This window comes from Knufia obscura (genome assembly GCF_036327395.1).
Source record: "Knufia obscura strain CCFEE 5817 isolate CBS 148926 chromosome Unknown scaffold_6, whole genome shotgun sequence".
NCBI classification, from domain to species: Eukaryota; Fungi; Ascomycota; class Eurotiomycetes; order Chaetothyriales; family Trichomeriaceae; genus Knufia; species Knufia obscura.
Genome location: NW_027042692.1, coordinates 1,017,760 through 1,043,960, shown reverse-complemented (window position 1 = coordinate 1,043,960; position 26,201 = coordinate 1,017,760). Strand labels below are relative to the sequence as shown.

The window sequence follows — 26,201 nt, the reverse complement described above, 5'->3', positions numbered from 1 at the left end:
GCTGAAGGTGTGAATGGAAATGGGAAGATATTTAAGATGGAATTCCAGTCGATGGGACAGGTAAGTACGGATCAGGTGCACGTCAAGCGGGCGGTTCTCTTGTCACTTGTGCTTCACTTGCCGCAGGATTAACATGAGCCCTTTTTCGACTGTTGAGAATGCGATCTCAGATCAACCGAGACTGCTTCTACTCAGGCTCTTTTGGTATTGACTGGGATGACCCTATGGAGCATCTGGAACTTGAGATGGTTATGCCGGTAAGTATATCGCTGGCATCGCGATAAGACTGTGTAAGCATATTGGAGCTTTTGACTGCGAGGTTAGTCGATAGTTGCTACACAGGCAGCAGCCTGCACTTTTACGCAATTTGTTACACTTTGTCCTTGTCACTACTCAACTGATCACGCTAGCACGTGGAGGAATATTTTGACTATATTTCGTTCCCGTAACCCGCCTTACTTCAACAATCCTACTTCCATCTACTCCCATAAACACTCGTGAATCAGTGAGTACACCGACTCGAAAACAGCTTAGATTACTAATACTTACAGGTTACCTTCTACTATTCTTCTCTGGATATACAAAGTAAATCGTTCCTCACTACTGTTCGTCACGTCCACGATTCTCTCGACATGGCACCCGCTACAAAGGACACCACCTCTAGCGAGGGTGATGCCCAAACCCGTATGCTCAGAGAAGCACTCAAATGTGTTAACGGTACCCTGGACTTCGATAAGCTTGCCGTAACTATGGGGGTTGCAAATGGCGAAGCAATGTAAGTATTCTGTGTACTGTGTTGCGAGCATTATTTAACTTTACTAGGTGTAAGCGCTTCAAACGCTACTTCGAGAAGGACGACGAACCCATTCAACTCAAGGGTAGTGTTCTAGGTGTTTCTAGCGAAGGTGCTACTCCGGTCGCAAAGACACCTAGAACTCCCAAATCCAAAGTCGCTACCGTTTCGAAAGGTGATGATACCAATGGCAGTCCTAAGGCTAAGGGGGTCGCCAAGAAGCGCAAGGCTGCCGATGTCAACGAGAGCGAAAGTAAGGATCATACCGAAGCCAACGATGATTCAAAGGACAACACTCCCGAAGCTGCTGAGGACGATGCCACCGGCTCTCCGAAGAAGAAAGCCAGAACCACTAAGCCTGCCACGCCTAAGGCTCCGAAATCGCCAAAGATCCCCGCAACACCAAAGACGCCGAGAGCTCCACGCACACCGAAGTCCACAAAGGCTGCCAAGGCCATTGTCAAGGAAGAAAGCGATGCCGAAGCAACTGAGCATACGAAGCAGAGTGGACGCCGAGTCGGGAGTCCTGAGATTCAAGCTAAGACCGATGGGGAGATCAAGGATATTGAGAAGAAGACGGGTACTATGGTCGGTGAGCCAGAAAAGCAAGCTATTCATGATGGTGTGCAGAGATCTGTCGCTTCTGCTTCTGCTTCGTCCGCTGAAGAGGAAGAGGAAGAGTAAGGAGTCTTGTCACCAAAATCCAGCATATTAGATGTGCGGAAGGGATGATCGGTCCTTGGCTAAGATTCTTACTATGAATGGTGTCTTTTTGTGACAATGGGAGCTACACTGTTTTACGATATGCGCAGAACAATCACGAACGAATGGTTTTTCAATGTGATGCAGGATGAACGTCTTATGAGTTTACGAAGCGGCGCTGAGGCACATAGTTGATTGAGAAAGCGATTACTCAGCTCCTGTGATGCGAAAGATTTGCGGGCTAGGCATACACTGGGAATACGATTCATTGAAGTATCAGTTCTACGGCTTCGTCGAGGCGCATGTACGACGGCCTGTCATAGTAATCTGGCGTGTGTATGTTCAGTTAGACCTCATCGGGGCCTCAGAAGTGACACTGGTGGTAAGCTATTATCTACTTGTCCTACCAATCTACTAAAGACATCACCTAAGCAGCTATAACTTTCTTTTTATACCTTTTCCATAACTTCGATGTCCCTTCGTACCTCATTAGTAACTACTACACTACATCATTCATCTTCCAGTCCGAAACACCTAAGTGTTCAAGATGCCTTCGAAGACCGAAGCAGAACAGATTCAATTCATCCTCGCTATCATTGAGCACTCTGAGAAAACCGATTTTGAAGAAGTCGCAAGATCGACCGGTCTCTACAAATCTGGCAAGTTCGTGTAAGTGCATCTGCAGGTCTCTACGCCGCCTTCCTGATTAACAATTCTATAGCCGACAGGCCCTCAACAGTGTCAAGAACAAGTATGGCTCCGCCTCAGTAGCTGCTGCTGTTGCCGCCTCGACCCCGAAAAAGACCTCCACAGCCAGATCCAGTCCAAAGAAACGAGCCAAGGCTGTGACAGACGACGAGGACAGTGGTACACCAAGCAGAAAGTTGAAGAAATCAGTCAAGGATGAGGAGAGTCAGGACGATGAAGAGGACTGAAGTGCTGAATCGTGGCGGGTAGAGCCTAGCCGATAGGTGGGGAGGACATTGGAGCACTGGAACCGAGTCTGATCCAGGTGATACTATGGTTGCGAGGCTGCTGCTTTACAGCAAGCAACATAACGACAACGGCTGGAGGAGTCCATCAAAGCTCAAGCCATGGGGGGTCGCTGCAGTATGAACAAACCCCATTGCAATTTGCTGTTGGATGCATATTAGCTGGCTCGTAGATATATCCCAATCTTGATTCTGTCTCAACAGCCCTAGTCAACTTGTCCTTGCACTCCCTACCCACGGGGAAACCTCCAAACATGGAGCTGACAGGAATCGTCCTCGGGACAGAGGCTTCTCAAGCGGGGATGGTACAGTAGAGGAGCGGAAGCTGAAGACAGTCGTCGCCAACGCCTCGGCTGTCCCTACCATAAACAGCTTAGAGCCATGGATATTCTACGGCAAAACAGATAACGGATAAGGCCGGACTTGCTAAATTTCTTAACATTTCTCGGCTTGCGACTAGCAAATGCGCGATTAGCTGAGAGCAAGATGCCCGCCGCGCACAAGCAAAGGCGGTCGCATGTACCATCTAAGAGGGGCGGGCGAGGTGTCAGAACCCACAAGCAAGAGCCAGCGGCTGGGTTCAGCTCCTCTCGAACACGAGATATAGAGTATATACGACCTACCATGTCTACTAGAGCCGTGCTAACCATTCCAGGGAAGAGGCTGAAGAGTTCCCAGAAGAAGATGGGACTATCGACGCAGACGACGGTGATGCCGCAGAGGAGGACACATCCGCCTCGGAGGACGAGTTAGAGACGCCTGCACATTCTTATGCGACGCTGCTCCGAGCATTGAAACCTGCTGCGTCTGCAGAAGGGAGATCTGCTAAGCGGCGCAAGCTCGAAAATGGACATTCAGACGCGAAAGACAGCAAGAGGCGATCAGGAGCGCCGCCAGAGCAGGACGTGAATGGTCAAGAAGACGAACACCTCGGTGCAGAGCTTGTGGAAGACGAAGATGAAGCTAGTGCTGCAGACGAGCCGGAGGAGGTAGATTCAGACGATGAAGACTTCGTGCTCCACGATCCTTTCGAACGTCACTACGCGAACGTCGTCGAAGATGATTTGGCAGCCGCTATCCGGCAGCAGGAACAGAAAGGAAATTCGGAAAAGGCGACTCTTGGTCATGATACCCGCAAGATCATCACAACTTACACCCAGAAGCGCAAGTCACCAAAACCGAAGAAAGGCACGGGAAATCCGAAGCTCAAACACAGGCTTCTCGAGACTGGAGCAGCCATCACGAGCAATTTGCGACCGGAAGAGCAGGATATCATGAGTGAACTGTTTGATTACAAGGACATTCTCTGTGGAAGCAGGTCTTTGGACAATGCGGCCAAATTCAGAGATCTTTCGGCGTTGCATAGTCTGAACCACATTTTCAAGACCCGTGATAGAGTGCTAAAGAACAATGCGAAGCTTGCCCAAGAATCATCTGGGGATGCAGAATACCGTGACCAGGGCTTCACGAGGCCGAAAGTACTCGTGCTAGTACCAACGAAACAAGCTTGCGTGCGGTTCATCGAGAGCATCATCAAGCTGAGCCAGCCAGATCAGCAAGAGAACAGAAGCAGATTCATGGACCATTTTTCCCAACCAGAAGACCACACTTTTGACAACAAACCTGAAGATTTTCGAGATCTGTTTGGTGGGAATCACGAGGAAGACTTCAGAGTCGGACTCAAATTCACCAGGAAAACTATCAAATTCTTCTCCGGCTTCTACAACTCAGACATCATATTTGCTTCTCCTCTTGGATTGATGCGAACAATCACGACTGGTGGAGGCAAGAAGGAAAACAAAGGTCACGATGCAGATTTCTTGTCCTCCATCGAAGTCGTGATTATGGATCACGCCAATGCACTGGAAATGCAGAACTGGCAGCATGTAGACTATGTCTTCTCCCAGCTCAACTTGCTGCCAAAAGAGTCGCACGGCGCCGATTTTGCTCGAGCGCGAAGCTGGTATCTGGATGGCAAGGCGAAATATCTTCGACAGACGATTCTCTTCTCTGACTACTTGACGCCTTCAATATCGGCACTTGCATCTGCACATCTGCATAACGTGGCGGGCCGGATCAAGTACACACCCACCTACACCGGAGCAATGCTCAACTTATCACCATCCATACCTCTGACCCTGACCCAGAGTTTCCTCCGTTTCGATTCAGTCTCACCGCACGCCGACTCAGACGCACGTTTCAAGTTCTTCACATCTACCATCCTACCTAATCTACTGCGCTCCTCCAACAAGGCGATCAACAAAGGTACGCTCATTTTCGTGCCAACATACCTCGACTTCGTCCGCCTGCGTAATCACTTCTCAACAGCGCAAGAAACGACTTCTCTCGCCTTTGGTACGATTTCAGAGTACTCACCTAAAGGGGACGTAGCACGAGCACGATCTCACTTCTTAAATGGTAGACATAGCATAATGCTGTACTCCGAACGAGCGCACCATTACTTTAGATACAAGATCAAGGGTATCAGAAGGATTATCTTTTACGGTGTGCCCGAGAATTCAATTTTCTGGACCGAGATGATTGATTCGCTTGGTATGAATGCACAGATGGATCCCGAATGGGCGCAGGCCCAGAGAGGAAAGCAGGGGAAGGGTCTTGTGAGGGCCATCTTTTCGAAATGGGATGTGATGAAGCTTGAGAGAATTGTTGGGACGGAAAGGGTTGGTAGGCTTGTCAGTGAACGAGAAGGTGATGTCTTCGAATTTGTATAGATATGTCTGCGACATGCTGTGCACGCCACTGTCCAGTAAAATCTCTGTATACTTGAAACCATCAACAAATATACTCTGTTATGTCCTATGCAATTGGGTATCTCTAATCAAATCTCGCTCATTTCGCCGATATATGCAACGACTGCCGCGTAAAGCCCAGACGGGCAAACCAACAACTCTGACATCAGTCAACGTCCCCGTCCCACCCACTATCCTTCAAAGCCCACCTCACCCCCTCCCTCACATCATCAACAATAACCCTCGGCTCAACAGCCGGCCTCTCACCCTCCCTAGCCCTAAACACCCCCGTCCTCGTCAAAACACTCATCCACCGCGCCCCCACCAAACTCCTATAATTATTCGCCCCCGTAATATCACTCTCCGGATTATCCCCAATCATATACACCTTCTCCAGCGGTATCCTCTCCTGCACATCCCTCCCATACGCCTCCTCCCGACTCCTCACCATAACCCTCTCCGCATACTCATATGTCGGCTGATGCGGCTTCCCCATAACCGTGTACTTCAGCGGGATCTCGCTCCCACTCGCAGATTTAGTAATCGCCTTCCACACACCCACCATCGCCTCTCGAAATCCGCCCTGCCCGAGCCGTGAAAGAGGATACGCACTCGCCCAGAGTAGATCCGGATTGGAAAAATATATCGGTGGCTGTCCATCACTTTGATACCCATGGTTCTCGAGATCTTTCCTGCCGTTCTTGTTGCTATATGTCCCTACTATTCCCTTGTGGCTCAGCATGATATCGAGGAGTAACTGGCAGTCCAGCCCCCAGTCCCGTGGGTCGTTGAAAACCATCACCGCATCGATTTTTAGACTTTCATGCTCTGGATCCGCAGCCTCAAGATTTATCGGTCGTGGTAGCGGGCGTGCGAACGAGGAATAGTACCCGTTGAAATTACTGCTAAACGGCCAGATGTCGGGATACGCAGCGAAGATATCACCCGGTGTAACGACATTCGTGAACCCGTAGTTCTCAGCGCAGAGCCGGCATTTGTCGCCGTCGCCGCCGACGACTAGTATTGTTTTGTTCTTGTAGCTTGGGGTGCCGTGTGTTGTTGCGAGTTCAGATAGTGGGGTGTGCGATTGGATTAGTTGGTTGACGTGGATTTGGTATTCGGGTGGGAGGGAGAGTTTATCGTTTAAATCGCGAGTGCGCTGGGCTTCGGTTTTGCCGCCGCCGTTGGTGAGGAGGATGAAGGGGATGTGGTGTTTGTGGAGGTAGGTTAGGCATTGGGTTGCGCCGGGGATGGGTTGGGAGGAGCGGAGGAGGACGCCGTCTATGTCGAAGGCGAAGGCGAAGTTTGGGGTCCGGGAGTTGGGAGGTTGGGATGAGAGGTAGCGGGTGCCGATGCATGTTTTGGAGGCGGATATTGTGCTTGAGATGGTGGTGGGGCGGAGGTAGCTGAGGAGCTGTCTGGCTGCCCTGCTGTGGCAGTGGCTCGCCATGGTCGCGAGACTGGTGGTAGACCGCTTTGTTCTGCCTCACCAGGTCGACGACAATATGAATCTACGGCACGAGGGGGAGGTGAAGTGCAGTCATGGACTTGTTGACTTGATAGAGCTCGGCAATACGTTATCGATAGCTAAGGCAACAACTGATACAATGGTTCATGCCTTAGTCCTATCTGCTTGCTATCCTTGCCATGCCTGCAAGTACAGGGGTCGGAGCAAGCTCTTTATCTTCAAAAGTTTACTTCGACATACAATGTCTGTACGCTTCCTTGACCCTATGAGCTTTCTGCTACATTGCTCAGCAGAATCAAAACTCTACCCAGATCGTGCTGCGAAAGCTTCACACAGGTTCACACAGACCAAGCAAACACAGAGGATATCGCATGAAGAGCAGAAGCTGTACCATGAAATGCAGTATCATTAATCTATCATGTAGTAACGCTCATCAACATAAATGCTCCAGAAAGAATGGAGATGACCGTCGGCAACGCTATGCATAACTTTTGTGAGATGGAGAATACGGGCGTGCCAGCCGCAGCCGCACTTGAGGAGCTCTCAGCAGGTGCTTGCGCAGTTGGGGTTGTGCCCAATACTGTTGATGTCTTGCTTGACGAAGTCGAGGTCGCAGATGCTGTGGTGCTGGTGGTCGACGTTGTCTTCGGGTTCGGGTCATCCTCATCTCCTTCGCGATAGAGCTTCAACTCGTAATCGCTAGCCTGGAACGTCGTTGTCAGACCAGCATGCATGACTTCTGTGCCAAATTCGACTTGACCGAGGTACAAGGCGCCAGAGAGGAGACCCTTCTTCCAGATGTAAGTCAACAGGGGTGAGAAGTCGTCGTTTGTGCTCGTCAAATTCTGCTGTGGTAACCAAGAGAACACGTTTTGACCCTGAGCATTCCAGCCATGGTACAAACTAAAACTGGTACCGCCAACCTCGACCGTATCGATATCTGGTGTGGACTCTGTGTAGCCAAGCGGTATTATTGCCGGCACATACCACAGCCAGATCATGATTTCGATCGGGGCGCCGAGACCGGTCGAGTTAGTGGCGTCGTCACTGAGGAACATGTCAATAGCCGCGTTGGTCTTGAGACCGACATTGTCGTACGCGACGGCCTGTTCTTCGGGACTCTGATCCTCCGTGCCTTCAACTAGAGTGGACCATTTCCCGGAAAACTGAAGTGTCGACACATTCCACAGTTGGGTTGGAAGTCTTTCGGGGTCGAGCTTCATATACGGAAAGCCTTTGACGGTGCTTGCATCACCCTTCCATTGAAAGCTGACCGAGAACGATGAGCCTTGGTCAAGTACGGAGAGACAACTGAACCCAGATCCATCGTCGCCCCACTTGTTGTTATTGACTGTGGACAGCGTTAGTTGGTAGTACAATAGGTGCCAATCGTGTTCTTACAAGAGTAGGGCAGGGTGGTCGAATTGTAGAAGTCTGACTCGCCACACAAAGTGACATTGTTCGGGTTGTCATAATCTTGCGCCCGCACAACTTGGAATTGAAGCTGCCATGTTGCCAGCAAGACGATGAAGCCAGCAAACAGTGAAGGCATGGAAACAAAACAGGCAGGTTACAGGGTCAGTATCGATATCGGGAAGATGGACCGAGGGTTGGGGTGGTTCGGGCATATATCCAGACTGGCACAGGAGAAGGCGGCGAAGGCATGTGAAATTGCGACTCCACAAGCAGTTGTCTCAGGCAAAATCCGCCTTAGCCGACGATGACATATTTGGGCTACCAAGAGATGATTCACTCCTACCAACGATACGTTTGCAGGCAGGCGCGAACCCCAAGTTGAGGAATTGCATGAATCATTTTGATGATCGAGCGTGCTTGCAGGCTGTGCTTGTGCGGTTTCATATGGGAGACAGATATCGAGATGGAGATCATTTGTGACGTGCAAGGATCAACACGCGTTCGGCGGCAGACAAGACTGCTTTAGGCCGTTTCAGGCTAGAAGCCGAAATCGCTTGCGGGGCGCATAAGCAGCTAAGCTTCCGCCGATCCCTTCGGGCCAAAGCATTATTTTCCGTGCATAACAAGATTGCGCCGCGAGGATTGAGACTTGTTGGCTGCAAGCATCTGTATCGACTCACATACCACACCATACCACAGTATCGATGTCGAAACACACTGTCGCCGACATTTTCGTCCTGATGGCATGCGTCCTCATGTGCTCAATGCAACTGATCACACCACGCAACGAGACTCTCTTCAAGCTATGCCCTTGATACACTTCATCAGCCATACATGAAGCTAGCATGCACAAACATAGGATACGAATGACATGCGAACGCAATGCAGCAATCAACGTCACTGCGTAAGACCGTCGTTGCAATGGTAGTGCCTGTCACGATGGGAGAGCGCATTCTTCGTCCACTTCCACGTTCCGATGCAGAATGATACTTCCAGATCTGTGTCGACTTTACAAGATGGAAGGTAGCTGCGAAGGCACAAAATGGCAGAATAGATTCGCACGCTCTATCCTCTTGCGAGGGTACAATCAGGATAGTGACCAGGTAATGATTCGTGGTCTCCCAAAAACGGAAGCAGGTTACGAGTGCCTGCCTGCCGTGAAATTGACACCTCCGCCAGCCAGGCAAGAGGCAGGCCCTTCCGGTAGACCATAATGTGTTTGTGGTAGGAAAGAAACGAAGACGCGACGGCAGCATCATACTGCCTCAACATCGACCCTGTCTTTTAGGTATGAATGATTCACCGTAGCAGGCGGCTGTGCCTGTTCTGCCCTTCAGTGCCGCATCTTATTGAACCCCCTTGCTTCCTTTCATCATCACATGCCTTCTTGGACTTGAAAAGGTCAACCTCATAGAAGTATATACAAGTGTGTTATCCTACCCGAAGACAACCTAATTCGCACAATCACATTCTCAATACAGCCTGAACCACTCACAGATCTACAAGGGCTCCCAGCGGATTCATTCGCACACCATGAGTGATAAGTTCGACAATGAGGAAGCGCATGTCATGTCTGAAGGAAATTTCCTGCTGCCGCGTAACAATCAGAAGCAGGCTTCGCTGCTATGTCTTCCCTTCGAGATCCGATATCTGATACTTCAGCAACTTCTCAAAAGCCCACGTTCGCTACTTCCACAATTCGACTTCTACAAGGCAAAAGCTGACAGAGGTACCCAGCGCGGTTGCTTCGACCTGTCACTCCAACTGCTATGCTGCTGTCAGGTCCTGCACAGCGAAGGCAAGCCAATTCTCTACCAAGAGAACCAGCTTTCAACGTTTGTCCGTCAAATGGGGTCATATAATCGCTTTCAGCTACTTGATATAGAAGTCAAGTTCTCGTACTCAACCGAAAAGCTGGAATTTTGCTACCGAAAGGTCAGCAATTCTGCCGAACAACGGGTCTCCTTCGACCAAGTCAGAAGAACAGTGAGGAAATTCCAGAACATAAGCGTGACAATCAACTGTGGTTCTTTTGTAGACTGGGATGCAACAATGTTGTACTGTATTCGGGCACTACTCGTCGCTAAAAATGTCACGATCGTGGCCATGGGCACAGAGACACAAACATCGCCGCCCGCAGGTCTTGGTCGACCACAGAGTCAGGAACAGCAAAAACGACAAGAAGAGGAAATAGCACGAATTGGGAATAGACTGAAAAGCTACCGTCCGATCAGACCCAAGAATCTTGTTGGTTGCGAGTATCTTCGTTGTCGCTCTATAGCTTTCCGAAACCTAAGCAACGATCTGAGTCCGGAAGAACAAGCACAAATAGCCAGATATGAAGAGCTCATTACCAGCGACGAACCCGTTCACGATATACGAAGGTCGTGCTTTGAGCTCATCGAAGCGTTCGAGAGATTGCCTCCGGCAGACCGATATCCGTTCACTAGAGACTACTCATACGAGGATGATGACGAAGGCGAGCATAAGATTCGAGCATTGTCTCCTCTAAGCCAAGACAGCTTTTGCGGTGTTCATAAGGAAAAAAATTCGTCAACTCGAGCTCGCAGGCGATACAGCCGACCATGAGTTATTCGAGAGTGTCAAGCCCAAGTTGCTGGAAAAAGCATTCAAATGGAACAACGACTCAGCGGAAAGGAGCATCGTTCAGATAGAGCAGCATAGACGGATGGTGGATCGCATGTTAACGAAGGCGACCACTGTGACGGCGGATACCCGTAGCTCCTAGGAATGACTAATTCTATGGGAAGTAGAGATATTTGGGAGGTGACTGGCTCCAGCCGTCTTACAAAACAGCTTTTTTTTGCGAGGGTGCTTGGCTCTTGTTACCTGCCTTATTAATGCATCAGCTCTTGACCCGCTCCATTGCCACATTTCCACAGCACCGCCTTGGGAATACTGTACACAAGTTCTCCTGCCCTCAGCGTGGCGATCGCCACTCCGTCATACTATGATTCTCACGGATGAGGTGACATCGCATCCCTAGATCAGAGATAGCAGCTATGGTCCTCCGCCACGACGATATATAGTCGTTAGAGACTTACTCGTGACCCTGGATTATCAAAAAGCACTAATGAACCTCACACTAGTATGCCTTCGCAGGAGTGTAGATCGCACAACAAAAGGGAGTGCAGTAGTAGAAGGTAAGAGGTAGCACCACTCGGCAAGAATGATGATGAACAGCAACATTGATGGTTTCAGCTCAAACCCGAAACAACGCCGATGATATCGTCGTGACCCGATCACGTGACCCGATAGCGACGACGAGGTCAATGTCGCCGTTGATAGGGAAATGATGATGTGCGGCCTGGCGACGCGGAGACCTACGCGGTCACTTTCGCGTTCGGCGACTCATATTTTGTGTAGGAGCACTGTGCAGATCGACGACACGCCACCACGACGCATAGGAATGGCAAAATCGCCAGTAATGTAGGTATCGACGTCGTGAGTGAGGTAGAAAACTGGTCTGGATGCGCAAATCCTGCGAGAAACGCCATAAATCGAAGGGTGCAGCTTGTAAACAGCACGTGATCTGGAAGCGGCAGCGAGGTCGGGTGCAGGGATGAGACGTATAAGTATCGCATCGACACGATTCAGGATAAAGAGCAACTTGACTTCCTTGTCTACCTCCTAGTGGTGGAGTTCGACAGTGCCCATCAGAGAAACCAGCGGTGAGTATTCGTGAGTATTCGGAATTGAGTACGAATGGTCACGAATAACCACAAACGATCATCAACGATCACGAACAGTCATAACACCGAATAGCGTCCAGACCACGCCAAGCACTGGCACGGATTTTCTAAGGTCAGTAAAGATAGGGTTCTGAGCGCAATATGGTGATAGTAATTGGAGGAGTAGGGACTGGAAGTATTTCCAGATAAAGCATACATCCGGGGGACCCCGGCCCAAAGTCCCAGCAAATTCGACTAGCATCCAGCAAGCAACCAACAGCCATGCCTTGCATCGATCCTGCTCACCAACACAGTGCCTGGCCTTTCAACGGCGAGCTCACTATAGCCAAGTGTGAGCGAATCTGTGACTACTGCCCGCCAGCAGACCGCATGGAATACAAGTCGAGGCACACCCTTCGCGAACACGTCCTTCGATATCATCTTGACCGGACGCCGTTGAAGGGCAACGTCGAGCTGAAGCTTCTGAAGAGGAAGATGTAAGTGGCGAGCTCCCCACTCCATGCGCACCACTGACTGATGAAGTAGAACCACTAGGAAGGTCGAGCAGCCTGCCAGCGGCACTGATCACCGAGAGCATGTCGTAGATGACCACAAATCGCATATCGCCGCGGTGTCAATGGCCTCACCGACAGTCTCGAGACCTAGAAACTCTTTCCTCCAGCGCCTCACCGAGTCTGGGCATCAGGCGGCACCGGCGCATCGCAAAGAGCCGCTAACAGAAGATTTCTGGTCAGAAGGTTCCTCAGACGATCGAGTCTCAGTCGAAGACATCCCTTACCGTCCCAGATATTGGTACAAAAGCGGCTGGTCTGTATCGGGTCCCGCACACGACCTGCACTTCAAGAGGGGATAGTTGTGTCCTCTCACCATCCACCTGGGTGTTCCTCCAAGAACTTCCTTTCCGCTTCTGTGGTTTCCCTTCCTAAAGGCTCATTACGCCTAGGAAATCGCCCAATCTGCGCAACACAATCTCGGTGCTTCTCAGCAACAGGAATCGCTATACCCAGCCACTTGACTAGTTCTTTCTCATGCTCCGTCTCTTCCTCACCTGCAAGCTGTTTGCGTAGTCTATTGGCTTCGACTTCATGCTTCATGTTGTTGAACAACGCACAACTCGCGATTTGACTCGGTAGATCTTCGGCATGCTCGAAAGGCATGTAGAAGAAATATCGATGATGTGCACCCTTCGAATCATGCGAAGTGTACTCCGTCTGAATCGCTTTGTCATATCCTTTCGCGATGCTCTGAGCTGCGATCTGTAGAGCTTTAGCGTCGCCAGACCAAGACAAACCTGGGTTGGGATGCTTCCCAGGGCGAAAGATGTTGCGGGTGAATTGATCGAGGAGGATAATCATGGCAAGAGAGCCAGAAGGGGTGGCCAGCCACGTAGAGTCAAGTTCGTCGGTGAGTCTGGCTTTCTCGACTAATTCACCGAAGCGGTGGGTGATGGGCTCATCAAGCTGTTCGGACTCCTGGAACCACTGTTTTGGTTCGAGCGCGAACCAGAAGTCGAGGACTTCTTTGATGGCTGGATCAGGAGAGTTGGCAGAGGTCATTGTTCTGGTGGACGCCAAAGCTGACTGGCGATTGAATATGGATAGCGAGTATGAACTTCTCCAGATCAAGCCGTGAGTATTTTCGCTATAGGCTCTTTGTGATCGGAGGAGGGTGTAGTTGTGGGCTTGATCGAGCTTGGTGAGTTCCCTCGTGGTGAGGAGCGTCGTCTAAGACCGAAGTAGCTTGATCGCTCGAGCGATGGTGCTTGATATGACCTTTGAGAAGATGGGATATGCATGTCAGTCTCAAGTTCGGTCAACGTCAGGACTCCCGGGTCATCTTAGCTAACCAGAACCGGCATAATGCCATCCAAAGTCGGCGACTGAATGGAGCCTGCGGAGCGCTAGGCTTAGATAATACAGCCGCGCCCCTGGTCATTCCAGCCCGAATTCGTGAGGATACCGAAGTCCGAGTTAAAGCGGCCTGGTCGATTGCTCAGCAAATGATCAAAACTCGGACGGGTAGACTCAACTTCATGAAAGCTTCCAGTGATTCGCAAGTTTAAAAATGCTATGCCGCCGGAATTTTCTTGCTTGTGATCTCTTCATCGCACTTCTCGGGCTGCTTGAGCCGACGTTGAACTTCGTGCTCAGTGATCATAATGACTGGCTTCTTGTGCCGACATCGAAGGATGATGAGTCGTAGCTCTGGTGGCAACGGCGGCAATGGGGGTAAGAAATGATTGCAATGTGGTAGCCTAATGAGCTCTCGAACGTGCCTGGATACAAATCTGCAGAACGTTGTATGAGTGAACCACGCTATCTCCCTCGACCAGTATCTAGAACCACAGCGAAATTGTTCCTTGTCCTACCAGGATTGATCTCGACCTTCTTGAAAACCTTGCTCTTGTCGTGCTTTGCCCCGTTCCACATAAATAGCATGTATGACAATTTCTGACTCTCGTGGTGCTCGCGAAGCTCGTATCCGAGGCTTTCCATGATCGAGACGAAGTGGTCATGCGTCATGTACCGAGAATTAGTCAGGCACGGCAGCGGCAACACCACGAAGAGGGATGGCAGCGCGGCAGAATCTCTAGTGGAGGCTCCTTGACCGCTGTTTGTGGTGTGTGGTCGTAAGAACATTGTAGTCCGCCGTAGCATCTCTCCCCGCTGCGCAACATCTGGCACAAAGTTCAGCACAAGGCTGAGACTCAGGATGTCGTATTTGTCTCCATCACGTCCGGGTACCGGGAATGTCATAAAATCAGCCTCCTCGATCACAGCTGGCTCTTGGCTATGCAAGTCAATTCTTTTGACAACTTCGACACCCTTTCCGATCATTCCAGATATAGCATTTTTGCTGCTCAGGGCACCGACTTCCAGCACACGGAGATTTTGTGTTGTGCGTGATGAGCCGACAAGGTCGTATTTGCGCAACCACTCAACAAGCTTCTCGCTACTGTCACCGCCGCGGTCTCGGTCTTGACCAGTAAGACTGGCCGCTTGATAAGCTTGCAGACCACCCAAATTTTGAAGCTGTTCGTCCAAATCTTGGACGAGCTCGTGATCACCAGCTGCGGAGGCTGTGGCGCGCGCTTTTTGTAGCTGATGGTGCTTGTTTATGAGGCTCCTGGTCGCTCTTGAAGACTTCTGCCTGGCATTGACCGTTACCTTCGCAGTGCCGCTATCGGTTCTGACTGCGAGAGGTGGTCGCCCAGATTTTAGTTTGCTGCTTTTGGTTCTAGCCATGTTTCCCTTGAGGCCGAACAGGACTTCTTGTGGGCAAGCTCATGGTTCAATGTAGCCGTGCTGGTCCTCAGAGTGTCACCGAGCCGGCAGAAGTGGGATCAAACCTGTTGGGATGATCGACGATGCCACAACTAGGTGAGATAAATGACCAGAGATGGTCGAAATTCTGAAGGGGTCGAGCCGTGGCTTGGCGCACTCAGCATCCGCCTCTCATGGTATAAATTGATGCGTTTCCTACTGCTTCGGAGTGGAATGGCGAGGATTATTATTTGGCTGCCTACAGTGAATCAACTGGCATTCACGGCTTATATGAAGAACTCATTGTTCGATTGCTCCTTCCGGTAGCCGACTATTTTTTAGCGGAACGTGCTTACCTACAGGAAGAATTGTCCACTGCAAGGAAGATGCACAAGTTTCTGTCGCTATCGATTGATTGCCCCTTCCTTATCTACCTGTGCTCTTCACATAGGCTAACACTACATGTTGTTGTCAGAACGGCCGCTGGGTGTCTGGCAAAGCAAGCTGACTGAACGCCGCAGTGAGGCTCGTGAGGCCATTCGCCCCTCAATGTACATCTGCAAATCACTATTCGTACAGCGTGCTCGTCATGCAGAGTTGGAACGCTCAAAACTCAACCATCTAAAATGCATCTCGCGAGTCCTTGTTCGCTCTTCCGATTCAAACCATTATCCAAACCAAAATTGTGTCGTCAGCTGATGGTAGGTGAAGGTATTGCTGGCATCATCTAGATAGCCACTGTTTTCATATCATCTTCGATACCATCGACGCCGAGACCTTTGACATCCCCGTTCTCCCTGACTGGTGATTTCATTTTGTCGTTCATGTCGTCAGCTGTCGACACTCGACTGAGGCCGGACTTCGGAAATTCTCTTCTTTCCGTAGCGGCTGAGACAGGCGTTGGAGCGTCCACCAATTTGTTCTTCGGTGGCTGCGTATCGATCGGTGTCGGTGCCTCCACCAGCTTCTCTGGTTTCTTTCCATCAGCGACACTGGCGAAATCTCTTACAATGTCACCTCCGGGTCGCACTGGCTGTGGCTGCGCAATTTCTTCTTGTACTCTAGCCAGCGGACTGCCAACACCGTGCCTTGGACTGCCACTCGCTTGGCGGGCGAATCTATGTGGTGATCTTCCTCGCTCTTCAGTCGTTGGACTGCCGTACGGCGAGCTTCTGCCATTAGCTCCACCCACGTTTGTGTTTAAGCCTGGCGGTCCTTGCGACCGTCGTCTTGTGGCAGAGCCTCGCCTGCCATATTTCTGATCGGCCCTCCATCGCAGGATATCCATGTACGCAGGCTCGACGGTCTCGCTTTTGAACTCTTTGAGCTTCATATCCCCTGATTCCTCGTCGACAATTATTTTCGAACTTGTAATGTCGTCTGCTACAATGGCCAGGAAATGAGCCCAGGACTTTGCTATCACATATTTGCAGTCGTAGTCACGACCGAAGAGGATGACCTGCCCCCATTTGCCCATCGGACCAGGTGCCAAATCCACAGCAATGTTGTTTCCACCCCAATCTCTTGCTAATGGAATCCAAGCTGGGTGTGCGTATGCTCTCTGGACCGCTTTCGGCGGTTGCGAGTCTTGTCTATCTAACAGTTCTTGACGCCAGACTCTGCCATTTTGTGGTTGATGGCTACTGCTCGAGGAGGATGCGCCGTTGCTCATGCCTTTGATGGGATAGATTGGTTGTTGTGCGCGGCGGGCCCCACTAAGATATTCCTCGTTCACAACTTTCCAGTTGTTCCATTCTTGTACGATTTCTTCGCAATCGAGCAGCATACAGCCTACGATGATTCCAGTAGGTCGGCCTCCTCTTTCTTGGCCGTCGTGTGTGGAAAGAGATTCTCGCACATCTTGTGGAAGGGTAATGTCCAACTCGTGCTCAAGCTCATTTACATCGTTTTGAGTACAGCCTTCGCAAAGATTGTCGAAAAGCTCTTCATAGTTGGCTTCGGCCCATCTGTCGATTTTCTTCCAAGAGTGTGAGGGAGGAGGCGGTGGAGGAGCTCCGTCTGCGAAGCTTTGCATCTGGATCTCACCAGGTGAAGCTACTTCCTCCACGTTTGGCAGTTTTGGAGAAGACACGGAGCGCATGCCGGGGGAGTAAGGTCTCGATGGCGATTGTGCCATATGAGCTGAGGATATCGAGGGTCGTTTCGAATCATCGTGATAAGGAGTAGATATGTCGGTCTGCGATTCAAGGGCGCTCGTTGCTACTGAAGTCAACGGCGCATGCCGGCTTTGACTTATCGGCACGTGCTGCCCTGTTCTATATGGTGAATCGTGTGATGCGTGACGGTCATTAGAGGTCATAGAGTGCCAGAACGAGCGGAATGCATCAGCGATTCTGTAAGTATTAGTCCGTGCCGTCACCGCTAGGGGTATGATGTGCTTACGGATTCGCCATGGTGGGCGCAGAGGTTGTAACTGTTGTCGCCACGTTGATGATTTTCAGCAGAAGAGGAGGGTGTTGCGGCTGATGATTTGTTGGTTGCGGACTTAGAAGGTCTAGAGGTTTGTTTGTTGTCGACCGCAATTAGTGCCAAAGCGTGTCCGTGACGTTACTAATTCTCCAACTCAAGAATTATTTGAGATGAAGAGATCACAACACTCCCTAATATCGTCTCGTTTCGAGTGCTTGCCGTAGAGAGGGATATTGCATGGAAAGAGCGACAGTGTGAACGATGTCTGTTCGTGGGCTTCGGGAACGAGAACAAAGAAGTGGCTTGGATATTGATTCCTGCGTCTGTCTTTGACGAATTTACATGCGGTATCAAGTTCAGGAGATATACAAATGCTGCAGGGCCCATTGGAAGAGGAGAAAACAAGATTCCATTCCGCTTTTGGTCCGCTTGACCACTCATCGACTGGCCACTGTTTTAGTGGACGGCTCTAAGGACTTTAGAGCAGTTCGGAGAGCTTAACGGGCCTTGTTAGACGCTGCTTGCAGCCAAAGAGCGAGAATGCGAGCTTGCAGAGGGCGCCACTTCCGTTGTGCCACAGGTCGATCACCATAACCTGCAGCTGCACCTGCAGAAGGTCTCATCAGACTGATAGACTGAATCCCTGCTTGAAGCTTTCACAAACGTACCAAATCAACCGGGCTGTTGACGATGAGTCGTGCTTGCCAAATTCTCCGTACACGCATTTCGAGGAATGACGTTTGCGCAACGTCGTGCATGCTCGTTGAACAGCAAAGGCCAGGCACTCCAGGCACAATCTGTTCTGGAAACAATCAATCTGCTCTATGATGCTGTGGCACTGCTCTTCCGGTGGTTTTTGTCCGATGCCGTCCTACAACACCCAAGGTGCAGTGCATCCACGTCGTCCTTGTTCTCTCCTTCACCCGTCTTGCTACTGCTGTCTCTCCTGGAGCGCTTAAGCGAGAAACACCAAACGGCACAGAGAATCTGCTGAAAGCACCATCTTAATTAGCAGCGGTGAGAGGGAAAGCGCATACAAGATGAATCTGTGCGTGGCTGCGATGCAGATTTCCACAAATCATATCCAACAGGACCATGAGGCATCCACAGCAGCAGCCTGGAACTCGTGGAAAAGTCGACAAGCTTCGCAGCTTGTTTCATCCAGGGTCGACGAGCCAAGCCTGCTTGCTTCTCGAAGCACTCCTGGAGCTCGGTGAACTTATCAGTGGAGCCAATCATAAATTGCCCTCTCCAACCTGCTGTCTCACCATCCTGGTCGTTCTTCACCTCATGATAAGCGAGTCGACAAGAATGCATAGCCTTGCAAGCATTGCGAGACAACATTGTCGATTGTTCTTGCTCTTCAGTTGGACATCGCAGGTGGCGAATTGCCACCTTAAGAATAGCACAGCAGATACTGGGCAAAGTGGACGATGCCACGACTTTAGCAGACGGCATAGCCCACGAAGACGAGTAACGGAACATGACCATCCAGTGGTGCCTAGTACCGCACAGCAATCTTGAGACATAGCTTGCGACGATCACGCGCAGTCAGCAGAACTACTATGGTACAAGTGAGAGCGAAGCAGGACAATGCGATTGCAATGAGAAGGCCGGAGACTTGCTCGCAAGCGATGTGACGATAGACTTGGACTCTGAGTATGGTAAACACCGAGATATCTGAAAGCTGATATCTGTAGCACTTCGGCTTTGTGACAGCAGACTTGTTCCCCACCTACCAGATCTTACCAATTGTGCCTGTGAAAGCTCCTCTCAACGTCCCTCCTTCAACCTGATGAGGAGTCATGACTGTCGCAGTAGCAAGGTCGACCTTCTCGAACGGATTGCCATGGTATCTCCAAAGCGCAAATGTCGCATGGACTTGTGCTGTATGGTACCCGAAACAGATGAGCACCAGGAAACTTATCAGGAAGTGGTACCCAGGTATGCCCTGAGCGCAACCAACTGCCAGTGGTGGGCATATGAGCGCAATGATGTGTGGGAGGAGGTTGGCATAGGTGTGGTGCATTTGTGGGTCGTCGATGACTTCTGACACCGACGTCGTTTTTGGGTTCTCGGAAGACATGTTCGCTTGATTGATGTTGCGGAACGTACGTTCAAAGGGTGTTGGCCCAGATATTGTGGTCCGCAGACGCTATTTCGAGTCGCTTTGTCTCTAAATGTGGGATACTGCCATTCTTGAAAAATCCTCTATCGACAATGATGAACAAAGGATTAGCGCTATGGCATTATCGTCGTCTTGCATGCCTGGACGCGCTACAGACCACCAGATACTTTGGTTTCGAGGTCTCGAGGTTTCGAGGTCGTCCGCGTGTCGAGTCAAGGTACCCGATCCTGCAAGACCTGGATCTTTTCGTGAGCTGACGAGTAGTCACTAAGCAACTGCGCCTGTCGCTGCTCTTGCCATTTTCGAATCTCTTGCTCCTGCTCTGCGATTTCAGAAGCCGAAGCGCCTGTTGCTTGCCGGCCTTGCACAAGCGCGATCCTTGATTCAGCTGTTCGCTTGGTTTGTTCAATCTCCGTGTCTCGATGCATCTGCAGCGCCTCATGCGCCTGGCTTAAGATCACACCTTTGCGTTCATTGTACGATGGTTTGAGAGTATCATACGACCAGACGGCTCTCCAAAGGCGATCGGCCGCAACGTCGGATCGAAACACCTGTGCAAGTAGGCCCGACGCGATGACCTCTTCCAGACGAGCGTGTAGGTCTTGTGCTGCTGGAAGCAGATTTCTGGCTAGCGGTTGCCGACTTGTTACTTTTTGCGCAACAGCAGTCGTGATTTGAGGTGTTATGTTTTGGAAAACGATAGAAGCGCAGCGCCAGTTGCTGAACATTGGAACGATCGTCTCTGCCTGATCTGTCTCGTCCCATGAGTCTAGGACCAGGTTCACTTTCACTTGCTTATCTCGTACGACCTCCTCTAGAAGCCGGCAGGAGATGAAATCATCCTGGTATTGTGCTAGATCCGTAACTATCTCAATCTTTGTGAACTGCAGCACAGCTGAATACGTATTGCTCATCAAGTCATGCTGCCGCTCGTAATCTTCATTGGATGGGACTGCGATAACCGCTTCCTGCACCATGATAGCAGGTTGAAGTCCACTGCGGGAACGTCAAGCGAATGCTCGGGCATCGTAGTCGTTGTGTCCAAGACGTGGCAGGACCCTTCATCGTAGATATCACTGTCAAAATAGATGACCACAGTGTTCTCTTCGTATAGTACTTTCTTCCCCACCGCGTGAAGGTATTGACAGCATCGTAGGAGCTGTGCCGATAGACCGAGAACTTCTTGGAAAAGGACATCGTCCAGATCGTTCTGAATCTCGCATTGCCGCAAACTTTTGATAGGTTCTGGTGATCCCAGCAATAGGCGCACGACAATGAGAATCAGCTCGGCAGGTAGTTGAAGCAATCGCGAGGACGCCTGCGCGTCTTGAGGACGTATGAAAGCTGCCATCTCTATGGCGGACATTGGATGTGCTTATTGCTGGACGAATGTGGAAGATCAGGGACAATTTCAAGAAGATCTGTGTGCGGTGACTGACGTAACAAAGCTTGTGGTTCCCTGATGAAGGTTGCTCGACGATTTTCACTGTTGCTTCATTTTACGTTGACGTGATGTCTGAGGTTTCGTCATACGGACTGCTGGTAGTAGCAACGCTCATGTCATGTAAGTTCTGTAATCACCTTCGATATACGCAAATAGCCAAAGTCGCTTGTCTGTTACCATCCCTCCGTAATCAATGCCTATGGCGGAAATTTCATGGTATCTCTTAGCATCCAACCCACCATGACCCGATGCCACAAGACTCAGCCAGCTGCATACAGTTTTCTTCATTCAAGGCTCTTTAGCCATTAGCGCACCAATCATCCCGACCGACCTAGCCTTCTTCGCAGCAATATCAGCCAGGCTCTTTCGAAACCCCTCCGCAAGCTTGGCTTCTGCAATATCAGCCTCGTGAAACATCTTTTGTGCTGCTCGCTGTTTGGCGATCGTCGTGGACTTCAGATCATTGATCAGTATGGTTGTTTCTTCTTCGTCTTTCTAGAAATCATTTTCGCTGTCCAATGCTCGCTCTAGAATTTTGTTCTTCGCCTCGGTGAAGGCACAGACGTCGAAAGCCCAGACCGCGTTCCAAAGGTCGGATACGTCGGCATCTTCTTGATACTGCTACAAACCGTCTTCGAGTAGGTCGATGCCCGGGTCGTCGGTGATGAGCAAGTGAATATCTTGTAACATTGGATAGCAGTCTTTGACTCTGGTGGGGGGTGGGGGATGTGATGATAATTGAGACAGTATCGACGTGCTTCCAATGAGCCTTGCAATGTTTGTCAAATGTGATGGACTGGCAGTGCCAACATTTGAAGGAGAGAGCAGGATATGGAGCGCAGAACTCGGGGAGATATTTCCAGTCAACCGCACATGAATTGAGGATGACGTGCTTGTTCTCAACGAGGTCTTTGAGTAGTCTGCAGGCTGTGTATATCTCATCGGCGTTGTATAAGTCCATTTCGACCTGAATCTACAAGAACCTCAACGTAGCTGATTGTTTTGTCGAGGCTATAAGAAACGACTCTGCGATGGTCGATTGTCCGGCCATAGTGAAGCTACCATTCTTGATTTGGGATAGCATGCCAAACCCGTTGTAAGGGATGAGGAGGCAATGAGGCGGAATATCGATACACATGTCGAGTATATCGCATAGCGGTGGTTTGTGATCGATGTCCTGTTCGTCGAATAGATTGTAGCATTTGACGAGCAGAGTGTTCTCTGTATACAGAATTCTTTCTCCATCGGTGTACAACAGCTGGCAGCATCTGAAAAGCTGCGATGATAGCTGAAGGTCATCGCCAAAGATTGGCTCTGCGCTCTTGTGAAGGAGACGAAGGATGATAAGACGAAGTTCAGCAGGAAGCTGGAAGAGTCGAGAGGACGCTTGTTCGCTGACAGGTCTGGTGAATTGGGAAAGTGCTATAACGTTCGAGGTCTTGCCGCGTGCGGATAAGGTGTGTCATGGATGGTTTTCGTGATTGCGCAAGTGGCTGCGAGCTTGCACGTCAATGTTGCTCTCGATGGGGAGATGGTATGGAAGTAAGTCGAGACAGCCGAGAAGATGTATTATAGATTGTCGGCTGAGTTTAGTCATTTAGCCAAGTGGCATAAACATCGTAACGGATAAACAACTTTCAGCTCGACCTGTATTTGAGCGCTTGCACTGCCATCACTTCATTCTTTCCGCGTCAAACGTCACTGCAATCGTGCTCTAAAAACGTCATACGAAATGTTGGCTCAGGTATCATCGCTTTGGAGTGCTTTGAGTGCACGCTTCGTATCGTCTCTTCTCCTGTTGACATCTCTGATCTTCTCAGCAGCATCCACCACGATCTTGACTAGCCCTTCTTCCGCCGTCGTGTCCGCTATCACCATTGCGCTGTCGAGAATCTCCTGTTTCGTTTCCTCGAATCCGTCGCCATCGCATTGAAATATATGGATCCGGAGACGCCACGTGTCGCCACCATAACGTGAGTGCGAGAGACCATTAGGACCCGGCCAGGAGAATCCACGCTCTATCATCACTCTGTGCAGCTCTTTCGTAGCAGGCAGCAAGTCTAGTACGGGATCACCTCCTGTGATGGTCTTCTCGATTTGTCGTGTCCTCTCTCCTGATATACCTTCGAAGCTTACTTGTTTGCAGCGCAGACAGGCAAAGCTGGCAAGCCAGATATCGAGACGATATTCATCCTCCACATACCACTCATCCGCCATAATCGAAATATGCGCATCTTTGAACAATGCTCGAAGCACATGACATGCAAGATAGGCAGGGTCCAGCAAGTCAGTGTTCAACACAACCTCAACCCGCCCAAAGTGTCCGATAGCGGCATTCGAGATGAACCATTCGTCAGACGGCTCAATGGTAATCCCAGGCGGACATTCATCGAATGCGAGGCGATCAATAGTCTTAGATAGGAAGTCGAGCGGATCAGGTGGGAAGTTGATAGACGTGCCCAAGATGTCGCACCGCGCCTCTCCATTTTGCCAGGTAAACCAAACAGACAGTACGTTCTCTTCGTACAACACATGCTTGCCTTCGTGGTACAGTAGTTGAGAGCAGCGTAGTAGCTGCGAGGATAGATTCGTTTTGTCGTCCCAGCCCGGAACATGTGCTTCTTGCCATCGATCATTGTATTGCTTTTCGCTCTGTAGGCGGTCTGGGCTCTTGAGCAGTAGGCGGAGTGTTTTCTGACCGACTTCTGCCGGAAGCGAAAGGAAGTGCGAGGACTCTTGTGCCGCAGCAGGTTTGGAGAATCCCATTTCGCTCGTGATTGGAATGGATCGTGTAAAAATTCACGTACTCTGAATTTCGATGGTACACAGGTCGATCTGTAGGCGTGTCAGCGTGTTTGGGAACGCTCCGGGATCCGAAGTATTGGTGCGCACCGGGGAACCTCACTTCGTCCAGCTGAGTGGCATGTGATTACACTACCAGATCAGTAGAAAACGAGCTTCATTCTTGCCAACAGGGTTCGTACCACGTCTTGCAAGGTATCAACAGATATATCAACTCGGCCGGCTGCCTACACAGTCATGTGTGAGCTGAGATGAACTTGCGCTTGGCATGACGTGGCGGTATGAGTCGTTTGTCAAATGCGGAGACACAAAACATGGTGAAGGCTTCCGCGTGAAACAGCAAACCAAAACTGTCGATGGCGCTAGCTTCTCAACTGTGCATCCTCAACGCACTTCTGCCAGCTCATCATCTTCATAGTCCCGATCTCTATGGCAGCAATAATGACCATGCCGCCCTGTAGAGCAGACCAGCATCCGACAAGCTGCAGACCAGACGACCCAAGCTCGAGCCACAGGCCAATTGGAACAGCAGCAAGGTAGTTCACCAGAAAAGCAGCCCATGCCGCAACGGATTGTCTACCAAAGCCTCGAAGGCAGCCGCATGAGCCAGCGATAATGGCATCAGTCAGCTGGAAGAGAGCCACTACCGGCGTCGTTTGTGCTGCGATAGCTTGTACTTCGGGATCTTCGGAGAAGAACTGTGGTATATGATGCCGGAGCAAGAATAGCAGTAATCCATCGAATACGCCGATGCAGACAAAGACGACGGCATAGAATGTGATAACTCTCTTCGCGTTCTTGATCGCACCTGAGCCGATGAGATGGCCAACACGGGTGCTGACTGCCACACTAACAGAGAACGGAATGTGCCATACGAGGACTGATGTCGTGGTAAGGATCGTCTGCGCAGCGATATGCTTGGTGCTGATGTACGAACTGCTGAATGTCATTATCTCGAACGCAAACCACTCACTGATGTTCAGGATCGTGCCAGCAGTTGACAGCTGGATCATCGGCCCCCAATCGTGCCAGGCTTTCCAGCTGAAGCCGTCCCAGCACTCCAGTGTCCATCGCCTGAATACGCAGACGTACAGAACCAGCAAAATCGGTCTCAGATTGTTAGTCAGAGCTGCGGCAAGCGCAGTTCCTGCAAGTCCCCAGCCGAGCTTGAAGCAGAACAGCCAATTTAATATGACATTGACCGGCGCACAAATGATCAGCACAACAAGCGAAGACGTAAACTGGCCCTGAGCCTGCACAAACCTCTTGGCAGCCTCAAAAATTGCATATCCTGGTAACCCGATCAAGCTGACCTGCAAGAACCGCCCAGCCATATGAGCAAGGTACTCCTGCTTCACAACAAGCGCAAGCACCCACGGCGAGCAGATCCAGAACGTACCGATGGGCACCGCAGCAACACCCATCAGCAGCACCATCCGCTGAACATGCAATCCGACACCATGGAGGTTGCCGGATCCATAGGCTTGAGCGCAGAGTGTATCGAGGGCGGTCGCCATACCCTCGAAGATAGCATATCCGATGATAGTCATCGTCGTCACACCGATACTAGCGGCGGCGAGCGCGTCACTTCCAATGTGGCCCGCCACGAAGATGGTAACCACGCTGTAGAAGTACTGCAGGAGGTAAGTGCCTACCAATGGAGCGGAGTAAGACAGTAGAAGCCATGATTCTGTCTTCCAGGTCGATGTATCGGTCCATGAGTGGGGCTTCTGGTCGAGGAGGGATTCAGTAGCATCGAGACTATTGTCGTCGCGCAAATGAGAGTCTATGAGTGTGCCCTGCGATTCTTCGGACGACAGCAGAGGTGTTCTTTCGTGGACTTGAGCATCTTGGTGAGCGGACGGTGGCGGCGAGTCACTCTCAGGCGCCATGCTCATACGACATGCTGGCTATACAGAGATCATCGCGCTTATCCTTCCGCTGCTCGATCCGATGGTCAGATTTCGCGACAACTCGGACCACAGAAACGTTCGTTGACGCGAAGGGTCTTTGACCTAGCTTGAAGCCGCGGACGGCGTCCGCTCGACCTCCACAAAGCACAGCCAAGTGACGCTAGACGAGGAAGAGGAGAAGCGTTCTGGTAGCGCAGCCAAATCCTGGTCGTCGATATCTTGGCTCGGACATGTGCAGTGAGCGCAAGCCTAGATATCTATGAACATCTTATACTTCATGCGAGGAGACTACATACACAGCTATGACTCTCATGACCCTATCATGCCATCCATAAGATGATTCGCTGATGTGAGCCATCTGGCAAAAGATGCTGTGGTATAACGTGA

The 26,201-nt window shown here is 50.6% G+C and overlaps 13 protein-coding genes across 13 annotated transcripts; 4 read left to right on the top strand and 9 right to left on the bottom strand.

Annotated features, from left to right (window-relative positions):
* Window positions 1-158: 158 nt before the first annotated feature.
* Window positions 159-1,477, top strand: PMZ80_005884 (uncharacterized protein; the record flags this gene model as incomplete). The annotated part of the gene is made up of 3 exons (XM_064874301.1): window positions 159-257; window positions 552-775; window positions 823-1,477. The coding sequence occupies 3 exons, from the start codon at window positions 159-161 to the stop codon at window positions 1,475-1,477; spliced, it is 978 nt and encodes a 325-aa protein (XP_064730023.1).
* A 565-nt stretch (window positions 1,478-2,042) lies between these two features.
* On the top strand, window positions 2,043-2,430 carry PMZ80_005883 (uncharacterized protein; the record flags this gene model as incomplete). The annotated part of the gene is made up of 2 exons (XM_064874300.1): window positions 2,043-2,164; window positions 2,217-2,430. 2 exons carry the CDS (start codon window positions 2,043-2,045, stop codon window positions 2,428-2,430), a joined length of 336 nt encoding a protein of 111 aa, XP_064730022.1.
* Window positions 2,431-2,741: 311 nt separating this feature from the next.
* On the top strand, window positions 2,742-5,219 carry UTP25 (rRNA-binding ribosome biosynthesis protein utp25; the record flags this gene model as incomplete). Its single annotated transcript, XM_064874299.1, has 2 exons — window positions 2,742-2,797; window positions 3,143-5,219. 2 exons carry the CDS (start codon window positions 2,742-2,744, stop codon window positions 5,217-5,219), a joined length of 2,133 nt encoding a protein of 710 aa, XP_064730021.1.
* A 184-nt stretch (window positions 5,220-5,403) lies between these two features.
* Window positions 5,404-6,687, bottom strand: PMZ80_005881 (uncharacterized protein; the record flags this gene model as incomplete). Its single annotated transcript, XM_064874298.1, has 1 exon — window positions 5,404-6,687. One exon carries the CDS (start codon window positions 6,685-6,687, stop codon window positions 5,404-5,406), a length of 1,284 nt encoding a protein of 427 aa, XP_064730020.1.
* A 434-nt stretch (window positions 6,688-7,121) lies between these two features.
* On the bottom strand, window positions 7,122-8,333 carry PMZ80_005880 (uncharacterized protein; the record flags this gene model as incomplete). The annotated part of the gene is made up of 3 exons (XM_064874297.1): window positions 7,122-8,056; window positions 8,107-8,209; window positions 8,280-8,333. The coding sequence occupies 3 exons, from the start codon at window positions 8,331-8,333 to the stop codon at window positions 7,122-7,124; spliced, it is 1,092 nt and encodes a 363-aa protein (XP_064730019.1).
* Window positions 8,334-9,654: 1,321 nt separating this feature from the next.
* PMZ80_005879 (uncharacterized protein) lies at window positions 9,655-10,710 on the top strand (the record flags this gene model as incomplete). The annotated part of the gene is made up of 1 exon (XM_064874296.1): window positions 9,655-10,710. One exon carries the CDS (start codon window positions 9,655-9,657, stop codon window positions 10,708-10,710), a length of 1,056 nt encoding a protein of 351 aa, XP_064730018.1.
* Window positions 10,711-12,697: 1,987 nt separating this feature from the next.
* PMZ80_005878 (uncharacterized protein) lies at window positions 12,698-13,390 on the bottom strand (the record flags this gene model as incomplete). The annotated part of the gene is made up of 1 exon (XM_064874295.1): window positions 12,698-13,390. One exon carries the CDS (start codon window positions 13,388-13,390, stop codon window positions 12,698-12,700), a length of 693 nt encoding a protein of 230 aa, XP_064730017.1.
* Window positions 13,391-14,149: 759 nt separating this feature from the next.
* Window positions 14,150-15,079, bottom strand: BMT2 (25S rRNA (adenine2142-N1)-methyltransferase; the record flags this gene model as incomplete). Its single annotated transcript, XM_064874294.1, has 1 exon — window positions 14,150-15,079. The coding sequence occupies one exon, from the start codon at window positions 15,077-15,079 to the stop codon at window positions 14,150-14,152; it is 930 nt and encodes a 309-aa protein (XP_064730016.1).
* Window positions 15,080-15,824: 745 nt separating this feature from the next.
* SMI1 (Cell wall assembly regulator) lies at window positions 15,825-17,511 on the bottom strand (the record flags this gene model as incomplete). The annotated part of the gene is made up of 2 exons (XM_064874293.1): window positions 15,825-17,451; window positions 17,501-17,511. 2 exons carry the CDS (start codon window positions 17,509-17,511, stop codon window positions 15,825-15,827), a joined length of 1,638 nt encoding a protein of 545 aa, XP_064730015.1.
* A 1,751-nt stretch (window positions 17,512-19,262) lies between these two features.
* Window positions 19,263-19,613, bottom strand: PMZ80_005875 (uncharacterized protein; the record flags this gene model as incomplete). Its single annotated transcript, XM_064874292.1, has 1 exon — window positions 19,263-19,613. The coding sequence occupies one exon, from the start codon at window positions 19,611-19,613 to the stop codon at window positions 19,263-19,265; it is 351 nt and encodes a 116-aa protein (XP_064730014.1).
* A 254-nt stretch (window positions 19,614-19,867) lies between these two features.
* PMZ80_005874 (uncharacterized protein) lies at window positions 19,868-20,632 on the bottom strand (the record flags this gene model as incomplete). Its single annotated transcript, XM_064874291.1, has 1 exon — window positions 19,868-20,632. The coding sequence occupies one exon, from the start codon at window positions 20,630-20,632 to the stop codon at window positions 19,868-19,870; it is 765 nt and encodes a 254-aa protein (XP_064730013.1).
* Window positions 20,633-22,839: 2,207 nt separating this feature from the next.
* On the bottom strand, window positions 22,840-23,865 carry PMZ80_005873 (uncharacterized protein; the record flags this gene model as incomplete). Its single annotated transcript, XM_064874290.1, has 1 exon — window positions 22,840-23,865. One exon carries the CDS (start codon window positions 23,863-23,865, stop codon window positions 22,840-22,842), a length of 1,026 nt encoding a protein of 341 aa, XP_064730012.1.
* Window positions 23,866-24,263: 398 nt separating this feature from the next.
* PMZ80_005872 (uncharacterized protein) lies at window positions 24,264-25,793 on the bottom strand (the record flags this gene model as incomplete). The annotated part of the gene is made up of 1 exon (XM_064874289.1): window positions 24,264-25,793. The coding sequence occupies one exon, from the start codon at window positions 25,791-25,793 to the stop codon at window positions 24,264-24,266; it is 1,530 nt and encodes a 509-aa protein (XP_064730011.1).
* Between the last annotated feature and the right edge of the window lie 408 nt (window positions 25,794-26,201).